We start from the raw sequence: 12,144 nt of genomic DNA, 5'->3' as shown, positions 1-12,144 counted from the left end.
AAATAGAAGTTGAAATTACAGTTGCTTACATCCAGTGTGTCAGGAATAATTGTTAAAATTTTTGATGTTAGATTAAAAGGTGCCGGTTATTATTTGAGCACTATGTTTTTGTCTTTGTGCATTGAGCAAGGCCCTCATGCTCTTTGGGATCACCAAAGCTGAAAAAGTTTCTACGAGAGAGCACTGTGTCAGCTGTTTGGAGTGCTTGACAAGACCAGTACACAAGTGCTCTTGTTATTAAAGCAGTGGCCCATGACAATCAACTCATAGAAAATGGAAGAAAGATGTAACACTACCTTGTGCAATCCTTATACAGTAGACTCGCAATAATTCAAACTGATAATTCAAACTTTCGGCTAATTCAAACAAAATTCAATTTTTGGTTGGCCCTTTATTTTTTCAATGTATATAAAAGCCTCTTAATTCAAACTCCATCATTCGGTTAATTCGCACTTTTTTCAGCTTCATGCCAGAAAATATCAGTTGCTTTCCCACTACTATTTCAAAAATTTGTGTCCTTATATAATCCTAACAGTCTATAAATGTGAAATAAGCACCTGACGCCTTCAAGGAAAAAATCACATCATATTCACGGAGTAAATTATGATGAGTAGGGCGAAGCGTATGTCAGCCCGTCTGTGCTTCTGTCCGTTCGTTCTTGCTTCTGTGTGTCTGTACGACCATCCGTGCGTCCATCCATGCATCCGTCCATCCGTTCATCTGTCCGTCCGTTCATGCATCCATCCGTCCGCGCGTTCGTCCATCTGCCTGCTAGTCCGTCTGTCTGTCCGTACGTCTGTCCGTGCATCCATCTAGTGAATACTCCAAGTACTGCCGTTTGTTTCGCATCTCGCATCCCCTGTGGCACGTACCCGCTCTAGTGTGAGTATGTGCCACCGGTAGCTGCCTACTACTACATAAATCAGAGGATGTACAGACCCATGCCTTAAGGATCTTCGCCCCTAATAGGCTTTGCAAGTAAACAAATTTTTGAAGCAAAGCAGACGCATGGTAAACCATGATGCTCCTCAACTGGTATTGAAAGCTTCGTGCTGAAGGCACATACCTATAGCAATGAAGCAGTTGGCAATATATGATTTCTTTAAAAGCTCTGATCAGCAGTAAATGGCCATGGCCAATAAACTTGTCGACTTTACACTCCTGCTTTTTGTTCGCTGTGTGCAGTTAGGGCGTAAAAAGACTTCAAAAATTTTTGAATGTGATAAAAAAATGCCTAATCATAATGTGTGGTGTCACCCCACCCAGAGTCATCTATGTGAGAGCTTCTGCCAGTAATTTGTTACATGGATATGTAGTGTGACATTGCAGTACAACTTGCTCATAGTGATAGCAATTGTGAGCACAACAATTCTAAACTAATTACGTTACCTGTAGCATGCTACGTATTGTCTTGTGCTGGGTTTACATTTCCTTGGTCTTTTGCAGAACACGTCTTCCAGTGCCCATGTTCTCAAAGAACGACTTCAGCCTATGGAGTATCCTGAAGCAATGCATAGGCAAGGTAAGATTGAGGTTGTAAGCTTGCCAACTTGATCATACTCTCCATTCTGAGAAAAAAAAAATGGATGCATGCGTTTCATAAAACATCACAAGTTCTTTTTTTCATGCCCTGGCTTATGTGTTTATGGGCACATTCCGATTAAAAGCTTGTGCATAGGCCTGCATAATTAAATTGAACAGCAATTAGCACTCGTATACTTGAGAGTTGTCCGTTACGGTGATAATGCGATACTGCGTGCAAGATGAGATGGTGAAGTGTAACAACTACTACAGTCGCCCCGCCGTGATGGTCTAGTGGCTAAGGTACTCGGCTGCTGAGCCGCAAGTCACGGGTTCGAATCCCGGCTGCGGCAGCTGCATTTCCAATAGAGGCGGAAATGTTGTAGGCCCGTGTGCTCAGATTTCGGTGCATGGTAAAGAACCCCAGGTGGTCGAAATCTCCGGAGCCCTCCACTACGGCGTCTCTCATAATCATATGGTAGTTTTGGGACGTTAAACCCCACATATCAATCAATCATCAACTATTACAGTCAAATGACCTTCATGGCTGGTGTGCCATATAAACAACCTCTGATATGCAATGCTTTTCTTTCTTATAATAATAGATGTATCAGTGGCAACCAATCTCAGCGGCTAAGGAAACAAGCAAATATTCTATATCATCTAACAGATAATTTTCCCTTTTTTTTTCCAAAGCTCTGAATTGCTTAGAGGGTGGGTGATGCTTCTCGTGACTTACTCCTGTGCCTGTATTGTCTCTCTCTGTAAGAGCCATATGGCAGGAATTAATGCACCAAATGAGCTTTATTTTTTCTATATATTGTTTTTGAATAGCCAATCTGTATGGTTTCTCCAATTTTTCTAATCTAGGACATGCGTGGTCTTACATAGAGGTCTTATCAAGTTGTTATATTTTAACTTTGTTTTTGGGATCAGCAAAATGAGAAATTGAATTTACCAGTGATGCGAACAATTGAAGAAACACCACAAGTTAATTAATTCAGCCACTTCTCCATCATTTGTTATATGTTGGTATGCCCACTGACAAGGCTATACTGGTTTATCTGTTAATGTACAAAACAGAGTTCAGAAATTAGCTGAAATACTTAGTGCAGCAAACTTGTCCTATAGATAGACAAATTGTACATCAAGTTATCCAAACATAGGAGAGATTTTTGTGACTGATTGGATGCACACCGATTCGTAGTCATAGTTAATTACAAACATAGGAGAGATTTTTGTGACTGATTGGATGCACACCAATTCGTAGTCATAGTTAATTAATTACATGGTATCATGCACAAAAATGATCACTTTTGCAATCATATGTAAGCTTTAATGCAATGGAAGAAAGTAGATACTCGCAGCACTTATTTATTATAAGCTCTAGCTGGCCACTTTTAAAATTTTTCCTATTATTTGCCCTGTCACGCTTGCATAATTTATCAACAGTGTCTTTAACGAAAATTTCGCGGTTTTTAGTTGCATGTTTACCCTCCCAAGTTCTGTGTGTCCAGTAACCTAGATGGCGAGGCCGTTTTGTATGCATACATTCTGAGATGCCTGTCAAAAAATTTGCCTGTTTAGGCGTTATACAAAAGTGTTTCAGGTGCATTTATAATTGACTGGAATGCACACAAATTTTACATATTATCAGTGGTGTTTATGTGGACAGGATGTATGTTTCATTTTGTATGTGATGGCACAATTACGTGCTGAGCAAAAGTGTTGTAAGCTGGTCTAGAGTTATTAGGGATGCATTAATGAACTATGTGCAATACATTGTTATGTGCAATAAATGTTTCATTTGGCAGTTCAGTGCTTATTTTGTGTAGTTTTCCTTTTTTTTTTTGTCTCTCATTTCTTTCATGCTGTTAATTATATCACGTTAAGTAAACTTTGTTGGATTTTGTCTGCTGTACATAATAGCAGTGGTGTTGTGAGCGACAATGGATAGCTGCTTACCTCATCCTCCACTTCTACCTAGTAAGCTGCCTGCTGTGCATATTTATAGCTTTCTCCTTATTTTTGCACAGCATGGTGAATAGAACTAAAAAAGTTTGCTTGTAATTTAAGTCAGCGTCAAAACGATCGCCTAGTTCCAGAACAGTCACTTCTGCCGTCATATTGTGATGGACCTAAAAAAGATTTTATGGCCAAGGTAAAGTGATCTGGTGGTTTTAATATTTGCTGAGTGTAAAATTAAGGGACTGAATAGATTCTTTTTTTTTTTTTTTGCAGACATAGAATAACACCTTATTTGTAAAAGTTAACCAAACACAGAAAGATGTGGTGAAGCAACAAATTTCTGAGCTCATGTTAGTTTTCTGATTGCACTATCACAAACAAGTGACTGTCTTTGCCTCACAGGTGTCAGGTTAAGGAACATACTTAATAGGAGAATGTGCAGTAGTATGAGCACCTTTTCTATACTTGGCCCTACATTCGAACTTACTTGTCACGATATCATTTTTAACAATATATCGAGGCTTGTGCGAATATTCAAATGCTTCAAATATACGAATGATTAATGTAGTATCTGAATTCACTTTGAATTAAATTTAAATAATTTAAAATATCGAGTTATTCGAGATTAACAAATATATGCAACTGAACTGCATGCAACACTTTGCAACAGTTGTTTCACTGCAGTGGAGAGGTGCTAAGCTGTAAAAACATCTATCCAGGTGTCTTGGAAAAGTAACTTCACTGCAGTGAAGTTGTGCCGAGCCGTGAAAACATGTACCCAGGAGAGATACACACGGCTGTGAAGCTCTACTTTATTGTTAAATGAACATATTACCCTCACATTGATTCATATTTACATTATTTTTTCTGTTTAAAAGCTCGTTATACCGTCTTATATACTCTGAGTATAGCAAACTTAAAACGTACCATATTTTACGGGCTATCACTTGCACTGTATTGCACTATACTGAAATTCAAATCCTGCTACTATTTAAAGTTGTTTGAATTTTACAAAGACTATAAGGCAGGTTAGATTAATCATAACAAATGTGTTCATTTTTCGTTATAATATGTGATATATATACTGTTCGATTCAAAATTATTCGATCGAAATTACTATGCACTTCGAATTCGCTTCCAACCTAGAATTCACTAATTTGCACAAGCCTAAATATAATGGTTATAACAATAAAATACTGCTTCACCGTCAACTTTCGGATGTCTTCTGCAGTGAAGCGACGCAATGTCTATGTGTCACGTTGTTGTTTGTAACAGTGAATTTTGGTAGTAGGCTGTACATGCTGAAAGGTAATGGAATGCAAAATCCTTGAAAAGAAAGAAGAAATTAGAAATTCAAGCTAATGAACCCCCGCCCATAAGGTCCCCTAGCACCCGTCTGATTTCCAGTATGCCTCATTGGAGAGTTTCGTAACATTGCGGCAAAGCTGGCTTTCAAAATTCGCTTCGGCGCGGGAGCAGTAGTGGCTTCTGTTAAAGCACTTTCGGACATGCAGTTTGAATAAGAAGTGGAGACTTGTGAGAGTTCCAGCATCTAGTATTTCAGATGTGAGACGTCCCCTAGCACCCGTCTGATTTCCAGTATGCCTCATTGGAGAGTTTCGTAACATTGCGGCAAAGCTGGCTTTCAAAATTCGCTTCGGCGTGGGAGATGTAGTGGCTTCTGTTAAAGCACTTTCGGACATGCAGTTTGAATAAGAAGTGGAGACTTGTGAGAGTTCCAGCATCTAGTATTTCAAATGTTCTCACACATTGACTCTACAAGGCAAGTGGCAGTCCCTTGAAAGCATTCGAATTTTCGAGCATACTGATGTCTGTTGGCATGTTTAATTCGACATTATAATTTTCTCACAAACTGCTACTGTTCTTCTATTTCACTATTTTTATGCAAGCCGTTTATAGCAATTACTGGTTTTCGCAATGAACGTTTCGTGGCACTCGAGTATCGTTATAAGTTGACTGAATAGCCCTTTTCTGTGCAGGAGTTGTCCAAGATCACCATGCCTGTCGTGTTCAACGAGCCGTTGAGCTTCCTACAGCGCATTTCAGAGAACATGGAGTACAGCCATTTGCTCGTTCAGGCTGATGAAGCTACCGACCCCATCGACAGAATTGAGGTACGTGAGCAGTACAACAGTAATTGTACGGCAGTGAACCAACGTTGCTATTTAATAAGGATCGTCTTATAGCTGCAATGGTTGGGTACTCGTTAAAAAAAAGTAATGTTTCAGTCATGCAGCTTTCATAGTTTTTGTTTGTGCGCAGTGATGAAAACTTATAAAGCCGCATCTTATGTACACAACAGGAAATGCGATATTTATGATACAGTCGAATTCTTTGTAAGAATCATTGATATAAGAAACAACTGGGTATAAGAGGCTCCGGTGTGTCCACAGTAAAAAAAGGGTTGATAAGAGAATGCATACAAGGTACACTGTTTATAAGATACATCTCATATAAAAGACAAGAACTGCTGCTTAGAGCATGTGTCTTGAAAAGGGGTTTTACTGTACCACTATATGTTTGATTTCGTGTTCGTGCGATATGCTTCATATGCTACTATAGTGCTCTACGCAAGAAGTGACCCTCAGAAACTCAACGGTGTTGTCTTGCAGTTGGTAACTGCATTTGCAGTGTCTGCACTTTCATCGAACCTTGAACGATTGAGCAAACCTTTCAACCCTCTTCTTGGTGAGACATACGAACTGGTCAGGTAAGCACTTTACTTACTATAGTTTGTAGTGATACAGCTTAGAAGTTTGCTGAAGCCTTTAAGTTCTTTTGACTGCATTTAAGACAGACACCTCAGCACAGACATGCATAGGAAAACGATTTACTATTAGGGGTGTGCGAATATTCGGACTTACGAGTATTCTTCGTATAGTGGTTGCTGTTCGATTACAATTCGCATTGCAATTTTACCATTCAAAGTATTGTACTTCCAAACACTAAATGTAACGGTTTATAATAATGGAAAATAAGTACACTCTAACCTCATTTTAACAAAGTTCCATCTTACAACAAAATCAGTTTGTTATATCCAAAAATTCACTATAAAGGCATATTTTTAACACAATATCTATTGCAAGACTATTTACTTTACTTCATCATAACCAACATTTTGTTATAGCTAGGTATATCGAGCTTTGAGTGTATAACAACACTTAATTGGCATGCTAAACTGCCAGCTGGTACCACCTGTGCTCCAAGTGGTTGCTGCATAACAGGCTTGGCTGCATAACAGATGCATAACAGATGCATAAAATTCACAGTTTGAGGAGCCAGCACGAAGCGATTCTTTGTATGCGATGAAGCACATTATGCCTTCATCGCTGTCTCATGTCCGCTAGCTTTACGTTCTTGGCTGCAAATTTTGAAGTGGTTGTGAGGGGAGTTAAGCCTAGCTACAACTTCAAGCATTAAGCTCGGTCATGGTGTGCGTAGCCCAATGTTTCAGAATAGATCATGCTCAATCACGAGCACATAAAGTAGTCTCTTGGTGGTCTTCATCACAATACATGAAATACTGACTAGCAGAACCTCTAACCACAGGTCCCTTGGAATCATTGCTAGATGCAGTCAGTGTGGGGCACGCCTCTGCAATGTTCGCGGCAAGCACGATGCACTGTTGTAATCTGATGATTGAGCTTGCGCTTGCAGCTGCCAAAATAAAGCATAAATATATTCTAAAGGATTGTTAACAAGTGAACAAAAAGAGGTGGGGTGCGAATGCGTCAATAAGTTGCGTGATTGTCAATAGTTGTGACCTCGCAACACTCAAACAGCGGATGAAGCTCTCCCGGAGTGGGCATCAGACGAATGGCAAGGTGTGCTGGAGCAACATGGTAGATGCAGACAATGGGAGGTATCGAAACGAAATTCAAGTGTTTGCTTACGTAAACAGCGCTGACTAGATTTATGATACGCATAGAAGAGTCTTGAAGACACAATAGGAAGAAAAGCTAAGAAAGCCTGACGTAGAAGAAATTAACTACAATATTGAATGTTGGATTTTTTTTTTCTTTTTGTCCTCTCTTGATAACCTGTTCCACACTCAGTATGTACCAATCAGCCTGCCAATACTTAGTGCTGCAGTTAATTTCTTCTACATCGGGTTTTCTCGGTTTTCTTTTCTGTTGTGCCTTCAGGTCTCTACTAATAATAACTGCTTTTTGTGAGTTTGTTTCTGACAGGAGAGCCTAGCTGAAGCAGGAAATTTAAAGACAAAGTAACACTCTTTTTGATTAGTCAAAATGGCAGCACCCAGTTGCAATGCTACAGAGCTATATTTTTTTACTATACAATTTAGAACATGGTTAGTTATTCTCTGAAACTTCTAAGACGAAGGTGTTCAATGCCGGAGTCCACCACGGCTCCGCTGACATACTTCCGTCATTGAAGTAATGTTGAGAGATATATACTAAGAAATTGCAAAGAAAAAAACCAGAAGGCAAATACCTGTTGCGCGGAATCGAACCAGCAGCCTCTCGATTCTCGGCACGCGGTTCTAGCCACAGCGCCACAGAGCGTACGTTGCCTTGAATGCAAACAGCAAGCCATTTATATACCATTGGGCAGTCCTCAGAGCTTCGAAACTTCAGAGTGTTTTTGTTATCAGTGGCAAGATGTTGCAAAAGGATCGCGTTGAGTGCGCCCTAAAGGTCGTCGCCTCCACGAAGCGCCATGTCCAAGGAGCGTGGTCTCTCCTGCGGGCACGCTTATTAGATTCGTAATTTGGGAGAGGATGAAGGTCACTTCGCACGCTGCTGCGGCCGCGTTTACGAAAGGAGCGCGCTGCTGACACACTACACAGGAAGAATTGGTACATTTGTTTGCGCTCGTCCTGTGTATACTTGTCCCCTCATTTCGTTCCTCTTTCTTTCTGTTTGAATAGCGCGCTGTAAGTGTCAAGTTGCGTGTGACAGTTGTTAGTCTGCACTCGTCCTGTGTATGCTAATTTCCTGCATGATTTCTGCTTGAGATGTGCGCTGCAAGTTTCGAACTTCTTGCCATTCCTAACGTGACTTTGCGATCTATTTCTGTTGCTGAAACAATGCACAATGAACGCTCAACTACCTCTATGAAGACACGTTATGTCACTCTACATTATGTCATTTATGTGAGAACGCGTGTGTTGGTAAGATTCAAAAACATTCCTGTGCTAGTTGCTAAAGCAAGTTGGTAGTTCGTTGCTGTCATTTCTCATTTTTTTATTGTGTCATAGCTTATGCTGCCCCATCGAGCGTTTTTTAGTGCCAAGATATAAATTTATTGTGCTGTGGCAGCGGGATCCATAAACGGCGCTAAGTTATCTCTGTAACACATAATTGTCCCCCCCTTTGCATTCACTTACCCTGCAGAGATGATGTGGGCTTCCGAATGGTGTGTGAACAAGTCAGCCATCACCCACCCGTGAGTGCATTCCACGCCGAATCGCCTCACTTCAAAGTGCACGGCTCGGTGTACCCGAAGCTGAAGTTCTGGGGAAAGTCTATCGAAATTAAACCCGAGGGCCACCTGACTGTGGATCTACTTTCGTGAGTACATACTTTGTGAAAAGGATAGCTTGCTTTTTGGACGATGAATGCAAGCTTGGCCCAATGAGTTTGTGAAACTTGCATTGCTTTTATGAATTTGCTTTTACGAATTTGCTTTCACTGTAGTCGGCCTGCATGTGTTTCCTTTTTCATTATGGTGGCTTCTTTTTGCCCATTTTATTGGCATCCATCCTGGTTTACAGAAGATGCATAGTACAATTCATTTGGAACGATAATCAACAAGTCGTCAGTGTCAAGCTAATAGATTAACACAGTTGACCTTATGTCACTGCAAATAGTGTCATTAGTATTCATTTCATTCAGTAGTGATGACATCCCTCTTGGTTATCACTGTGTGGTTAATTGTTTCTCTATGCTGTTACAAGTGTTTTTTTTTTTTTTTCTAAACATTGACCTGGGTTTAGTCGTAACATAGCATGCCTGACTCTTTCAAGAGAACCTTTAAAAGCAGTACATTTTTCATCCATTGCAGGCATGGGGAGTCATATACATGGACCAATGTAAACTGCTGCATCCACAACATCATTGTAGGGAAGCTATGGTTTGAACAGGTATGCATGTGCCCATGATGCTTCTTTGTCAGTTTTCAGCTGTTGCGAAGTATGCTTATTTTGTTTTGTTTTATTTTTTAGTACGGCGTTATGGAGATTGTTTGCCAGAAGTCTGGACTGACATCATCCCTCACTTTCAAGCAAGCTGGCTGGTTCTACAAAGATTTGCATCGGATAGAGGGATTCATTTTTGACAAGCAGTAAGTTCCCAGGTTACCGGTAGCATTTTTAAATCTTTCTCAGTATATCTGTGAGAACTAATAGCTATTCATTAGGCTTGTGTGATTAACAATGTCTTGGTTCAATGTAAATTGCTAAAATAATTAGGTTTCTGCGGAATCTTTGATGGAACAGCCTGAAGTTGATTTATCTACAAAAGCAAGCTCTTGTGAAAAAAAAAAATTTATCTCGCGTATCAGTTGCTGTTTTTTTTCTTTATTGTTATTACTCAACGTTTTTACCTGCGGCATTCAGCCAATGTTGTGCAAAGTCACCTCAGTGCTGTCCGCCTGCATGATAACAGGCTCAAAGAATTGGTAACCTCAAAATCCCCAAATGGTGGTTCATTGGCCGAGGGCGTGAACACTGTTTGTGCAGCCTTTAATGTGCAGCCCGACCATCAAGCCATTTGATTAAGAGAAAATGCCCCACAACAATTTCTCACCTGCTACCGTGTAGGTCAGGAGCAACATTTTAATACAGCTGCATTGTTTTTAGTTAAGTACAGTATTGAAAGTCTTGCTCGTATTTCGTAGAGCGGAACCTCACACCTCCTCTTGCACCTTGTAGTTCTACCACGTATGACATCTTGGTTGGCATTTGGTTGACGCTCATTATGCTCGAGTACCCGGCAGTGAACAGGCAGCCAGTGGCAGAGCTCGCTCACGTCGGATGATGGTGGTGGTGAGATGGCGACAATGGGGCAGAGGATGATGATTACAGTGGTATACAGATGAGGAAGGAGCACATAACAAACACCCGCAGTCTGCATATCTATTGTATAACAAAAACGTAACAATAGCAAATTTTTGTTACACATAGCTTGTGTCCTGAATAATAAATGGTAGAGAAGTTTCTAAAAAAAAAAAAAAAAAAAAGATGTCCACACAGTGCTGTGAAGCTAGCTTTCTCACACAGACTTCATCCTGAAATTTTAGGTACTTTTTGCGTGGGTTATACGCGAAAAAATTTTATATTTGATATTTGCCTTTCCAGTAACAGTTGACTGCCATCTGCTTATCGTTTAGTTTTTCTTTTGCTCATGTGAGGCAGCACTATGTGTACTAGGTACTTGCTCTTTTTAGACACAGAGTATCCACATTGATCTTTTTTCTTTTGCCAAGCCTGCTAAGGCAGTTCTTGCAAATGCACATTTTGGTCACCATAGCCATTGGTGAGCCTGCCAGTATAAACCACCTCTCTTCTGCCTGCCTGGAAAGCTAGACACCTTGCAAACATAGATTTGTATTCAGCCTGTAGAAATCAATGCAAAATTCATGACCTGGATTCGGCTCCTATCCATCAGTCATGCTGACACAAGACAATCCCATTGTGCACCATGTGTGCTCAGATAGCTCAGCCAGACCACAGCTAATGAACATGCACTGAAGTATAACAGTAACACATCACTTTTCCCACTGCATCATCATGTAGGTATTACAGCTGTAATGGAGGGCTGCTGTGAACATCTCCCCTCCCCCCTTCACCTTGTGTAGCTTTTGCCCCATTCAGAGCAATGAAAGAAACAAAACCGTGATAACTGTGATTCTGATTATGCTTGGAGTTGGAAAATTTTTACTTCAGGAGATTTATGTTAGCAAGAAAAAAAAGTTCAACAATGAAGTCATCGATTACAGTAAAAGCCCATCTTCTTATTTCGTAGGGCCAGAAAAGATTTCTGAGTTAACCAAATGCTGACTTAACAAATGTACAGGAAAAACATTAAAGTCAAGTTGGAGAAGCATACGTTATTAAGTATTTTGTAATAGTCATCTGCATTATTGCGCAGATTCCGACTGATATTACAGTTTTTCTCAACTCTTCCAAATGGCCACCAGCACGCAAACTGTCGGAAGTGCTGAGGCAAACGTTCTGTAATATCAAAAGCCCATGACTTTCCGTGAGGTGCAGTGAGGTCGTGGCTGCATCTCTTCACAGGGTTCTTCATCAGAATTGTGTCTTCGTGGGTGCTCATGACATCATAATAAAAAAAATGAACTTCTCAAGAAGAGACAGACTGTGCCGACATGGCAACACAAGGAAAAATGGTGTCAAAGGCGCAGTGGAGTGAAGAAAGACGATGCCAACATTAGGGGACGCTGCGATCACCCCACTAGTTGATGATAATGGTGACGCCACCGAGATTTCGGTTTCACTCCAGTGGTGCCAGCACTGCTTTACCACACTTATGTAGTGGCAGCTGTCAGCATTTGTCCGAATTGAGTGGTGCGAAGCCGACGAAGGTTTGGTCCCATAGATAAACATGCCCATTGGCCGAGACTAATAAAGTCGTCAGAATTATTCGAATT

The 12,144-nt window shown here is 40.5% G+C and overlaps 1 protein-coding gene across 1 annotated transcript in view; it reads left to right on the top strand.

The window, feature by feature from the left end:
• LOC119170299 (oxysterol-binding protein-related protein 1) overlaps positions 1-12,144 on the top strand; it is a 96,735-nt gene that overhangs the window by 66,665 nt on the left and 17,926 nt on the right. The window contains exons 15-20 of the mRNA XM_037421429.2: positions 1,447-1,522; positions 5,490-5,624; positions 6,123-6,220; positions 8,868-9,044; positions 9,538-9,616; positions 9,698-9,816. Of these exons, the coding sequence (XP_037277326.2) occupies positions 1,447-1,522; positions 5,490-5,624; positions 6,123-6,220; positions 8,868-9,044; positions 9,538-9,616; positions 9,698-9,816 (684 nt within the window). The remainder of the gene's footprint in view (positions 1-1,446; positions 1,523-5,489; positions 5,625-6,122; positions 6,221-8,867; positions 9,045-9,537; positions 9,617-9,697; positions 9,817-12,144) is intronic.

The sequence above is a fragment of the Rhipicephalus microplus genome, chromosome 2, assembly GCF_043290135.1.
Source record: "Rhipicephalus microplus isolate Deutch F79 chromosome 2, USDA_Rmic, whole genome shotgun sequence".
Lineage (NCBI taxonomy): Eukaryota > Metazoa > Arthropoda > Arachnida > Ixodida > Ixodidae > Rhipicephalus > Rhipicephalus microplus.
Note: the sequence above shows the minus strand (reverse complement) of the source record. Positions and strands in the feature narration are given on the sequence as shown.